The sequence below is a fragment of the Procambarus clarkii genome, chromosome 31 (genome assembly GCF_040958095.1).
Source record: "Procambarus clarkii isolate CNS0578487 chromosome 31, FALCON_Pclarkii_2.0, whole genome shotgun sequence".
NCBI lineage: Eukaryota > Metazoa > Arthropoda > Malacostraca > Decapoda > Cambaridae > Procambarus > Procambarus clarkii.
The window spans coordinates 29560860-29574597 of record NC_091180.1 but is presented as its reverse complement, the minus strand read 5'-3'; the positions used below and the strand labels follow the sequence as shown (position 1 = coordinate 29574597).

General features: G+C 36.4%; 1 protein-coding gene across 6 annotated transcripts in view; it reads right to left on the bottom strand.

Moving 5' to 3' along the window:
* Positions 1 to 13738, bottom strand: part of LOC123758773 (uncharacterized) — a 40391-nt gene that overhangs the window by 23176 nt on the left and 3477 nt on the right. For 2 of the 6 annotated variants that reach the window (XM_045743443.2, XM_045743447.2), the window contains exons 2-3: positions 4896 to 5178; positions 1381 to 1518 (exon numbers count right to left, since the gene is read on the bottom strand). In XM_045743443.2, coding sequence (XP_045599399.2) covers positions 1381 to 1518; positions 4896 to 5172 — 415 coding nt within the window. In that variant the 5' untranslated portion in view covers positions 5173 to 5178. The remainder of the gene's footprint in view (positions 1 to 1380; positions 1519 to 4895; positions 5179 to 13738) is intronic. The other 4 variants (XM_045743444.2, XM_045743446.2, XM_045743445.2 and 1 more) reach the window with 4 other exon arrangements.

The window sequence follows — 13738 nt, the reverse complement described above, 5'->3', positions numbered from 1 at the left end:
CAGGCAGAAAAAACTAAAATTTAGCAGGAAACTACAGCCTGTAGACATAGATTTAAAGAAATTTGTATTTACATACACACAGAAATCCCACTAACGTGATATATATCAATGAGAAAATCCACTAGAGCTGTGATGTGATGCGAACCTGCGACCACTGCATTGCCAGCCGCATACTCTACCACTAGACCACATCTGACTTAAAAGTCATACAAAAGATCCTTTTGACTTAAAAGTCAAAAGGATCTGATTTCACAGAAAGTGAAAGGAAGCGATTTCAGTAGAAATCCAGTTGTATGACTTTTACAAGTCAGTGGTGGTCTAGTGGTAGAGTATGCGGCTGGCAATGCAGTGGTTGCAGTTTCGCATCACCTCACATCCATAGAGGATTTTCTCAAATTTGTAATTGTTATAATATTAGATAATATTTCTTTAGTTTTTACTGTAATGAATTGTTTTAAAATAATTCTTGGTTATTCTATACAATACAGATCATAGGCCCCTGATATCCAAGACAGTCCCCCCACCAACCCGACCCGACCTTATCCCCCAACACCCCCTACCCTGAAACCAGCCACACCAACACCACCTATACTCTGCGACTCAAGCCACTGCTGTTTAAGATTACAGTATATGGTATGGCTCAATGCCTATCTGAGCATCTGGCAAAATCTCTGGTTATCCAAATTGCTATTCGGATATGGCCATTTTGACAGAAAAATATCCGGCCACAAATTACACTAGATAACCTAGATATTCGGATCAGCGAGTTCATACAGTATATAAACATAATAGAAGAAAACTATGGATACACTGCATATTGGACAAATTTAGTCAGGAAATATGTAGGTAAATAGTGGTTTGGATAGGATATGCTAATGGAACAGATTACTAGATAACAAAATTGATGTGGGATCACTAGATTGTCTCAAACGTAACTCAAACATATATGAATGAGCTTAGGTGAATATAAATAGCTGTTGCCTGGTATAGGCCAATAGGCTTTCTCGGTTGACTTTGTTCTTACCCATGTACACATGAGGCATGTTCTTATGACAAGCTTTTAGACTTTTCAATTTATAGAAAAATTAGTACATTTTACAGTTTAAAAATAAAGTACCCTTTAAACTTATTTGAAAATGCTGAACAGTAATGAATTAGAGCATACAGTCTACAATCACCTGGACAGATAGATCTAGGCAAGCTTTGGCAAGTTTTAAACAATTGTTTAATACCTGTACTTGAAACTTAGTACAGTACACTCCCAAATATTTTGTATAAATCTTTTTAAAATATATGTTATTGTAATGAGTAAATTTAAGATAAAATAAGAGATTTTCAAGTGAACGAATACAATAGATAATCAATTAAATGGTTACAAACCTGGCTTACAGCTAGGAGTGAGGAGGCTTTGGGTGGAAGATGGAAAAAGTCTCATCCCATCATGTGACTCTACAAAGCAAACACCATTGTTCTTCCCTCTACCAGTCTTCAAGGCTTGAGGACTAGTTGCAAATTCCACTGAAAAAACATCAGTTAGACATTAATAGAAATATTGTACAGTATATATTGTAGGGGGATACAAGCTTCTAAGCCACTGGAGTACAAACTATCGAAACCCTTCCTTTAATGCATGAAATTTATTATAAAGGCAAAGGCAAACTAGGGTCTGCTCTATAGTACTCCTTATAGTACACCAATGATCAAACTAACCTGGGCAGGCATTCCTCACTCCTAGGGGGTCAAACAAGGTTAAGGTATACAAGCAGGGACAATAATAGTTGTTATAACTACAAAGGGTTTTATTTCTAGAGCTTAAAGTTACAGTACTTTACAGTCACTCTTACAATAGAGGTAATATTTTCACAGACCAGGCATTACTTTACTGGTCTCACAAAAACCAGGACTAACATCAGTTACATTAATTTGAAGTCTTCTCAACTTGATATGTAAATTTCAAATATTCTAACAGCACAAAGTTCTTACTATGTAACAAATTTTTTGATATAATAAATATATCTACAGTACTATAATAAATAGTATGATATGGGACATGCTCAGGAATGACCCTCAATACAATACACTCTAGAATGGACGGATCAAACAACACTTATTACTAACCGACAACTGGGACATTTAAGCAAAATATATCCGACACCAAATTATCAGAGAGATAGCACCATAAATATGACAAACGAAGTCTGCACTTTGCTACACTATTACTTGCCAAGTGTCTCACTGATGTCAGAGAACTCCCCACAGTATACTTCACCACCAAAGTAACTGAATAACTGGTGTGCATTCTCTCTCCAACTGCCAGTGTTCCAATAATACTACTACTGTACTTCAAATCATATCCCCAATTAATTTCTTCTTTCGTCTCATTGAAAAAGTATCTCTTGTTTTCAGTCCTGCATTGTGGCTTGTTGAGCTTTAAACCATTGCTCCTTGTTTGTTACCTCTGACCTTTTGAAGAAATTGTCTGGAACATCCTCTAAATTTTTCAGTACAGTATTTAAAAGTTTCAATAGCTAAATGAATTGTGGGGTTCAGTCCCTGAGCCCATTATGTGCCTCTGTAACCCTTTCCACTACTGCCCACAGGATGGGTATGGGGTGCATAATAAATGAACTAAACTAACGATGAAATCTGCTCTGTCATGCCTGGTTTGCAGAGTTGTTAGCCCTGAGGCCCTTAACCATCCATGGTACGAGAGTTAACTTATTTCTGGAATGATTTTTGTTGCCCAGTGTTGTAATTTCTCCTAAGCAGCTATGTCCTTATGAAGATGATGTCTCCATGCTTGGATAGAATAATCTATGTGGGGTTGCACCAAAGATTTATATAGTTGAATCACTAACTTCTTTTCTTTAAAGTCAAAAGATACACATGATTATTCCTAGGCTTTGGTTAGCCTCTTTTTTTTTATGGCTGCTCCTACCTGTTCTGCAATTTTCAGTGAATTGGGGATTTTGACTATGATACTTCATCAATCTGCTGTAATGTGATGTTATTAATTTGGTAGTTGTGGCATGGGTTGCTATGCCCCACATGCAAGGTCTTGCATTTATTGATATTAACAAGCATTTGCCAGTCTTCTGGTCATTTGTAGAGTTCATTAAATCTCTCTGTAAGGCTTCAGTATCATGTTCCACTTTACCATAAATCTTTGTATCATCTGCAAATTTGATGTGGTTTATAATATTCTCATCCATATCATTGATGTATATGACAAAAAGAGTAGGCCCCAAAATGAACCTCTGTGGTAACCCACATACCACATTTTCCCAGTCAAATTTACCACAACCATTTGTTTTCTTTGTTTTAACGATTGTTTTATCCACTCTAGTATTCCACATGCCTGTAATTACCTTGCAAGCCTCTCATGTGGTACCTTATTAAAGGCTTTAGCAAAATCCATGTACATTGTACTACATCCTCCAGAATCTTTTATCTGAATAGGTGGTTGTGTGTAATTAACAGATGTGCCTGTTAATTCCATATAACCTTTCTTTAAGAGTTCCACTTTCCACAAAGTTCAACACTACTCCTAGGTCCACTAATTACAATTACTCTCTCTTCCAAAGTGTACAGACATCAAGGACGCTGTGAGGCAAGTTGCTAAATGTTGGTCGGTTTGAGAAAGTGAAGCTTGTACAGGTAATAAACCATCAATTCATAGATTGCCAGTCAGTCTAACTTGAATAGTGGTTCAATACAGATGCACAAGAGATACTACAGATATTCAACACCAACATTCACAAGCAACAATGTACCACTTGACGAGTCCAGTTCTTCTCACAAAACACTAGTCTCATCACAGAGCAGAAGCAGAGAGCCAGATTGTGGCCATATATGAGCTTCCAGCTCTCGTCCCACTCTCAGGCTTTCTACCCCAGCTTTACTCAAGCTCTGCTCCCTGCTCCAGGCCTCATCTCAACACAACATTATATATCTAACAATCAATTGCTGTAACCAAGACTATTAAACAACCATCAAAAACCACTAAATCCTTCGAGTTTATGACCCAAACACACATACGTAAACATACATTACACCATTACCATTTTGTACATTGCGATCATATCCCAGCTTTGGCATATTTAATGCCTCTAACTTAGCATTTACGGCATCAGCTGGTAGGCAGTTCTGTGGGTTTATAGCCCTTTGGGTGAAAAAGAATCTCCTGTTCTCAGTCCTACATTGTAGCTTGTTGAGCTTGAAACTGTCGATCTGTGTTACATCTGACTTTTAAAAACAAAATTGTCTGGATCAACATCCTCCAAATTGTTCAGTACAGTATTTTAAAAGTGCCAATGAGATCTGCCCCATCATGCCTGGTTTGCAGTGTTGTTAGCCTTGTGGCCCATAGTTTCATAGTGCCTGTGGCCCCTGTTTATGTAGAAAATTAACATTTAATGGTGCTAGAAATGAACTGTGGTACTCCACAAGTGACATTTCTCCAGTGCCTGTTCTAGCTTGTAACCTCTTTATTTATTTTTATATATGCAAGAATTCTTGCATTCTTGTAAAGCCACTAGCATGCACAGCATTTCGGGCAGGTCCTTAATCTTTATTTTCCCCTGGAATACAACCCGCCAAATTGTTTAATAACCAGGTACCCATTCAATGCTGGATGAAAAGAAGTGTACAGTTAAGGATTGGCACCTAGTCAATCCTTCCCGGCCAGGATACGAACCCAGGCCAAATCGCTCGCAAAGTGCAGGGCAAGTGTCTTACCACTGTGCCACAGGGACTATTATGACAATTATAACTACTGTTATTATTAAACCTGTGTTTAAAATCCCTTGTTGGGTTACCCTTGAAGTTCACTAAAAAACATTATGAATAAAAAATTTAAGACTCAAAAGTAAAACCAATGAAGCTAATTTATTTACCAATCTCAGTGGTGTAGTCTTCAGGAGCCAGGTCAGTGATGGTGGTCACACTCTCTTGTGACGAGGGAAGCCTAGAGGACCCTGATGAGTAGGCTGAAGAGGCAGCCAGATCAGGATCACTGGTGGTGAGCTCACTGGGTACCAGGGACACTTGAGAGGCTGCAGCACTCAGGGAAGGGCTAGGAGAACCCTTCATCTCCCTACCTGCTGATCTAACCAGGTCATCACTTAACTCCCTACCACCACCCATATTGATTTCACCATTCTCACCATGCATTACAACCTGGTGTAAATATTTAAGCCAATACCTTAAAAATGTTAATTTGACTTGTACAAGTACAGTGGTCCTCGCCATGTAAAAAATACTGCTCTAAGTGTTGCAGTGGTTATGGCCATGTAAACACATGGCTGTGTTACAGTGGTCCTGACCACAAACAAAATGAATTTGGGAAGACCAATATTAAAAATCATTACACCATTTCCTCTTCAAGAGGAGGAATTTAAATAGAAAAATAAAAAAAAGGCAGTAGCATACAAAATATTAAAATATTTAGTGGCAGGCTTTCAGAACGGTATTTACAGTGGTACCTTGGTTTACGACTGCCCTAGATTACGATTTTGTTGGTATACGTCAAATTCCTCTTAAAATTTGACTGTATGACATTTGCCTTGGAATACGATGTTTGTTAATACATGTATGGGTCAAGCGAGTGCGCGGTTATGCTGGGTGCGGGCAAGGCACGCTCAGTCTACCAGTGTCTCCTGTCTAGTGACAACTGCGCTTGAATTCTTTGTAAATAATTTCAGTGTTTTTCTGCCTTTTTGGTTTCTGAACAGTAAAGTTCTTATTATATATCACGCCATGAGTTCCAAGAAGGTTAGTTCAACCTACGAAAATAGTTGAAGAGGAAAACAGAGATCATTCATAGTGAATGAATGTGATGTCTCACTACAGACAAGTGTTAAAACATAGTAAAAAAAAAAAAAAAAAAAAAGTGTCTTTAGACAGATTCTCAATAAGACAAGCAAGTAGTGAGCCAGAACCAGGTCCTAGTGGTATACCTGCAAAACACAAGAGTACCCCAGAAATGTCATCACTGCCTGATGTTATAATGGAAGGGGACTTCCCTTCCAAACACAATCACATCTCCTCCTCACCATCTTCCATACGCCAACAAGAGTCCTCATTAAAGATATACTTGTACTGTATATACTGTAGTACAAAATATAAGTACAAAATATAAGTAGTATGTATAAAATGTATTTTTATGTTAACAATTTTGGGGTGTGGAACGGATTAATTCAATTTACATTATTTCTATTGGGAAAATTCATTACGGTTTACAATTATCTGTTTACGAACTGTCTCTGGGAACGGAATAAATTCGTAAACAAAGGTACCATTGTATATACTATGCTTAAAGCCACTAATATGCACAGCATTTTGGGCAAAATGTGGAATAAAAACTTAAAAATTAAGACTTAAGACTAATTGAGATCAAAAGCATGAATTGAACTGAAGTAGAAGAATGATTGACAATTACATGTTGAATGAACAGAAGCAATTGCAACAGAGGAGCAGATAGTAATTTTGAATAAATAAACAGATGGACTACAATTTTCTTAAGTTGATGGCAGATATTTGCAATTTTACTAGTCATTAATATTTAATAATAGAATGACATAGGTTGACATTTAGAAGGTAAGGTTAAATAGAGTTGATTAGGTAGTACTTAGGTTTCTCTTAAACTGGTCAAGAGATGGGCAGTCTTTGACGTGATTGGGAAGGTCATTCCATGAGCACCACACTAGAAATAAATATCTCCAATATCACCAGTCACACTAAATCTGTGCAAACACTTCATGCAAATAAAAGGGCCCAATCTTTGGAACTCACTCCCTGATGAATTAAAAAAAATTGTCCAAACCATGCCCTGTTCAAAAGTAAAATAAAAAAGTACCTAATTTCATCCTCATAGTTTCCTACCTTGTACTTCAAACTCACACTGTATCTTGTACTACTCACTTTCCCAATATTAATAATACAGTACTTAAGACACAGTATATCCTTACCAGTGTAATCACCTGTCAACTAATATTGTAGTTATTTGCCAATATAAAAGCCTTGCTATAATGTACATTTTCATCTTACCCAGTATGTCAGATTAACCCTTAAGCTGCGCAAAACATACAAAGACGATAGGGGGATGTAACTTAAGTTTCTGAAACTTGCTCAAACACTTTCAAGATTTTTTGTGCATAATCTGCTAATAAATGCTCCAACTTTGTTTTAAGTGATCACCAATGAAACTTGAAAAACAAGAAAAAATAATTCTAAAATTGAATATTGAAAACTTCAGATTTTGAAATCAGCTGTAAAAGTGTAAAATATCAAATGTTTATTCGGTGTTATTATACTCTCAGAATAGCATATGATCTTTATTTTCATAGATTTAGAATATAGGTTTTCAGTATAGTTTACTGTAAAAAAAAAATTGTCTATGGCATTTGAAATATGCACCAAATTTAGACAACAAAATTTACAACTCCATGTTTGGGGTTTATGAAAAATCCATTCTATAGGGATTGTAGAATAGACAGCTGTGCACACTATATGGAAAAAATGGTGAGAATCTGTCAAACTGGATTTCTTGATGCTGACTAAAGTTGAAACTCCAGTTTTAGAGATAATTGAAGTTGAAGTTATCGACAATGAATAAGGTAGTTCTAATTTATTAATTTACTTGTATGTTTTAATAAACATTGTTCAGCATTCATACTCGAATATGTAAAGTTGTAGATCAATGTGTGTTGAAATGAAGTTAAGAAAAAATAACCTTCCAAAAAACAAAATATAGGGATAATTATAATGATTTAGGGGTTATATATATATAATATAAAGCCCTAATCTGGTCCCCAATCATCAAAACAACCTAAAGAAAAAAGAAAATAGTTTGAAATCTGTGAAAAAATCAGCCAAAAAAAATTCAATGTCCCAAGTTCTTTCATTTGTGAATAATTTATTTACTGACCAATTTCATACTATCTTCACATAGTTAGGGATAGGTATGCACCCTCCGAGATTTGAAGGTTACAACAAAATCAAATAATAAAGAAAAAAATTTCCCTTAAAAATTTTTTGGGGGGGACATTGTTGTAAGTACTGTAACAGATATTAACATTGGGTAATGTACTTATATGATATATAACAATATAGAGCATAGTTACATACATACTCATTATTATTTGTGATATGTATTACTTAGCAATGCTATAAACCCACTAGCTGCACATCCACTTGTGAACGCTTCTTACTACTACAGTGCATTCTTCTTTGTGCGTCGGATAGGTGCTTGCATCTCTATTACTACATTATCCCTCAGTTCCAGTTAATAGTAGCTGTTCTCCTTAACAAAATGGTTTTATAAAATTCATCTAAAGACATTTTCTGATAATATTTTGATGAAACTTTCATGACGCTGAAGCCAATAAGTTGGAGATTTGTTTAACATTTAAGTAATTTTTACATAATCCCTGTTGGGTTATTTGTGAACCTGCGTAAGGCCTTTGACACTGTCAACCACCAAAACGTTCTTAAATTACATCATTATGGAGTCAGAGGACACACTCTGCAATACCTCAAATCTTACCTTACTAACAGGCTCCAGTATGTTTGTGAATAATTCAATTTCTCCCACCCTACCCATCAACATCGGTGTTCCTCAGGGCAGCATACTTGGCCCTCTCCTCTTTCTCATCTACATTAATGACCTTCCAAATGCCTCCCAACACCTCAAACCAATTCTATTTGCCGACGACACAACCTTCATTTACTCCAGTCCTGACCCCCTTGCTCTAAATGCCACAGTAAATACTGAGCTAAGTAAAGTCCATCTTTGGCTAACTGCCAACAAACTCACCCTTAACATTGACAAAACTTTCTATATTTCATTGTTTGGCAATAAATACTCTAATCAAATAAATCTCAGAATAAACAATACCCAAATATGTAATAAAATAGATGGCAAATTCCTTGGCGTTCTCATTGACCACAAGCTGAATTTCCAGGGACACATTCTAAATATATAAAAAAAAGTTTCAAAAACTGTTGGCATTCTAAGATCAGATATTATGTACCCCGCCCTGCCCTGGTGACGCTCTATTACTCCCTCATCCATCCATATCTCAACTATGGTATTTGTGCTTGGGGTTCTACTACCCAAAATCATTTACGTCCTCAAATTACTCAAAACAAAGCTGCTATTAGGACAATATCCAACTCTGGCCCCAGACATCACTTGGTACCCCTACTCAAATCTCTGAATATGTTAGATATTAGTCACTGCACATTCTCTCATGTGTATTATACATATATAAAACGCTAAACTGTAATGCCAATCCTGACCTCAAAAGCATCAGTGAAGGTTGTAACAGAACCCATGAGCACCACACCAGAAAAACACAGTTTTGATATTCCAAGAGTACGACAATCAAACTAGAAATGCTCTACAAATCAAGGGACCCAGAATGTGGAAATGACCTTCCCAATCATGTTAAAGACTGTACCTCTCTCAACCAGTTTAAGATAAAAACAAAGCACTACTGTACCTAATAAATTCCCTGTAACCTACCTTACCCCTATATTGTCAACCCATGTATGTTTTTTTAAACAACGCTGTTTGTCGACCTAATTGTATTTGTGCTGCTTTTTCAGCCATGTTCCCTCTTTTATTTTTATTTTTATTTGTTCTCAACACATTTTATACTTTAAACTCAATTAGTATTAAGTTTTAGTCTTTAATGTTTTTCCTGCCCGAAACGCTTTCCATAATAGTGGCTTTAGGCATTGTATGTACTAGCTCTATCTATAAATGAATCAATTTTTGTAAAATCTCTTGTATGTATGTACCTTACCTGAATAAACAATTATTATTTATTATTATTATTATTATTATTATTAATCAAATATTTTTTGCCTTCCGGCCCCTTATGCTTAACAGCTTATGGGTCAAGGATCTACCCAATACCAGTCTCCGTGGTGTAGTGGTAAGACACTCGCCTGGCGTTCCGCGAGCGCTTTGTCATGGGTTTGTATCCTGGCCGGGGAGGATTTACTGGGCGCAAATCCTTAACTGTAGCCTCTGTTTAACTCAACAGTAAAATGGGTACTTAGTTGTAAAAACGATTCTTCGTGCGGTTATATTCCAGGGATCTGCCCGAAATGCTACGCATACTAGTGGCTGTACAAGAATGTAATAACTTTGTGTGTGTGTGTGTAATATTTATTATATTATATTATATTATATTATATTATATTATATTATATATTATTTATTTATTTATTTTGCTGTGTGTTAGTGACTTTGCATGAATGTTAAAATATCAATCCTATGTAATCTCACCAACCCATTGTACTTTCTTGCAAATAAAATTATTATTATTATTATCATTATTATTAATATTGTTATTCTACATTTTGGGACCCTTGATTTGATTTGCAGAGCATTTCTAGTTGGGTTAAGTCGCACTCTTGGAATATCAAATAGATATTTGTTTCTAGTGTGGTGCCCATGGGTTCTATTACAGCTCTCCAGGAAGTATTTAAATAAAGGTCAGGATTAGCATTACAATTCAGAGTTTTATATACATTGTATTGAGTACACTTGAGAGGATGTGCAGTCACTTAATATCTACCATATACAAAGATCTAAGTAAGGGGGCCAATGTGGTAATGTGGTTTGTAATAGTCTCATTTATGTCATTGATGTATATGACAAAAGGGAAAGACCACAAAATGGACTCCTGTGGCACCCCACTTACCACATTTCTCCATTCAGATTTGTTCCCTAAAATTTAGCATGGCCCTTTGTTTTCTTTCTTTCAACTATTGCTTTATCCATTCTAATATTTTACCATTTATTCCATGGGCCTGTAAATTCTTTGCCAGTCTTTCATGGGGTACCTTATCAAAGGCTTTAGCAAAATCCATGTATACCACATCCACTGGACATCTTTGTGTAGCTGGTTACCGTTTCCAAAAATGTGAGCAAGTTTAAACGGCAAGATCCGTTTTTAAACTCATGTTGTGTTGATTGTACAAGATTGTTCACTGAAAGATGGTGAATGATTTCCTCATTGAGGTTTCTCTCTACAAGCTTGCAGGTGTGTGATGTCAAGCCAATCGGCCGAAGTTTTCTGCCGAGGTCTTTCTGCCTTTTTTTAAAATAGGGGTGACATTTGCGTATTTCCATTCTAGGGGGATTGCCTCTTGGTCCAGAGATTGTGAAAAAAAGTTTCAGCAGTAAGCATAGTTCTTCTGCCAGCTCCTTTAAGACTTTGGATTGGATTCCATCCACACCTGGAGCTTTTGAGCCTTTTATTTTGTCAATGTTCTTTCTAATTATTTTGCATGTTATGGGTATATCCCTAAATTCATTCTCCTCCCCAGAGAGGAAAATGAATTTAGGAGAAATTTGTATGGGTAATGGGATGTCATCTAACCTTTCTAGTGTGAGCATCAATGTAAAATATTCATTTAGGGTGTTTGCTGCCCTTTTATCGTCAATTATTACCTGGTTAGTCTCGTCTATTAAGGGCCCTACGAGTCTTTTGTTTTTGTTTTACCGCTTCAATAAGCATGGAACAATTTTGGGTCTATGTTTTGGGCAAGTTTTCTTTCATAGTTTCTCTTGGCTGATCTGATTTTCTGTGTGGCCGAGTTTAGCGCCCTTTTGAATACTGTATCTCGTAATCAAATATGTCTATCGTGGATTTATATGTTCTCTAGAGGTTCCTCTTGGTTACCGAGGCTAGTTTTATGACCTTTGTCATCCATCTAGTTCCCTTTCTTGCAGACTTCATTAGAGAGTGAATTCCATAGACTGGGCCTTTTTATTTGCATGGAGTGTTTGCACAGATTTAGTCTGACTAGGAATGTCATTTATTTCTGGTGTGGTGCTCATGGATTTTATTACTGTACATCTATCATTAAAGTTTTCAGATCAGGATTAGGATTTAGGAACAAGGTTTTGTACATGTAAATTGCAAGAGTGTGTATAGTGTATGTTTTGCATTTTTAGGAATTTAAACAGAGGGGCTGTGTACCTTTTACTGAAATTTCACCACTATGGAATCAGAGGCCTTGCTCTGAACTACATTTGATTCTATTTTTGTGACAGACACCAATATGTAGACATCAATGACAACTTTCCCCACTCTACCATTAACAGGAGTGCCACAGGGCAGCATCTTATGACCAGTCCTATTTTTTATATTCATCAATAATTTGCCAAATATTTCTAACATTCTTAAATCTACATTATTTGTGGATGATACTACCATCATCACACTAAATAATACTGTAAATAACGAACTAAAAAATTTCACTCATGGATGTCGACCAACTCACACTAAACATAGAAAAGAAATACAGAACTACATCTTATTAAGAAGTAAATTATCAAACCAAATTTCACTTCAGATAGACAATGTTAACATTAGTAATACAAATTATGTTAAAGTTCCTTGGCCAACATATAGACACGAGACTAAAACTTCAGCACCCACATACATCACAGCTAAAAAAAAAAATGAAAAACTGTCGGTATACTCTCTAACATTAGATATGTTCCCCACTCTGCTATGCACTAATCTATCCCCCCCCCCATCTTACATACGACATCTGTGCATGGGGTTCAACCACTGCAAATTATCTCAAGCCCATCATCACTCAGTAAAAATCTGCCATCAGAACTATAACAAACTCTCTTCTGAAAACACACAGCCCCCCCCCCCCCCCCAGTTTAATTCCCTTGACCCTAAAGTTGCTGCAGCCTTAACATGCTAAATATACATTCACTCCACACATTCTCTTGTTCTATTTACATGTACAAAACCTTGTTCCTAAATGCTAATCCTGAGCTGAAACTCTTCCTTGATACAGTAGGTGTAATAGAACCACCACATCAGAAATAAATACAGTATCTCTGATAACCCCAGCATCAAACTGAATCTGTGCAAACACTCCATGCAAATAAAAGGACCCTGTCTATGGAACTCACTCCCTAATGAATTAAAAAAGTGTCCTATGTCTTATTCAAAAGCATAACATAAAAGTACCCAACCTCATCCTCATAGTTTCCTACCATCTGCTACCCACTCCAATTTTAGTACTGTACTAAAGACATGCAAGTTCAACATAATCAATACCATCATTTTATATTTTGGTTATTATGTTGAACTCAAATTTTGCTACAATGCACAGTACTTATTATTAGTCTTACCTTATCTGTTAGACTACCTGGAAATTAAGGACCTGCCCAAAATGCTATGCATGTTAGTAGCTTTGCAAAAACGTAAAGCAAGTTGCAAAACGCCAGTAAAAAAAAAAAAAAAATAACCAAACCCAAGGAATAATGAAGCGTACCTTTGACTAAGGAAAATAAGGTAGTTGTTCAATTGCACAAATCTCTAGTGTGCCCCCACCTGGATTATTACATCCAGGCATGGAGATCATCTTCAGAAAGACACAGCTTCATTGGAGTAAGTTCAACACCAGGCAACAAACAATTCCAGAACTACATCAACTCTCATACCAGGACAGGTTGAGGGCCACTGGGCCAACAACACTGCAAACCAGGAATGATATGGCTGATCTAATCGAAACGTTCAAAATACTTCAGTTTGGAGGATGTTGATCCAAGCAAATTAACAAGGTCAGATGTAACACAAACAAGGGGCAACGATTTCAAGCTCAATAAGCCAGTGTAGGACTGAAAACAACATGCTTTCTCATCAGCATTATAAACCTAAAAAGCCACCATCCTGTCGCCTTCCTGTTGTTA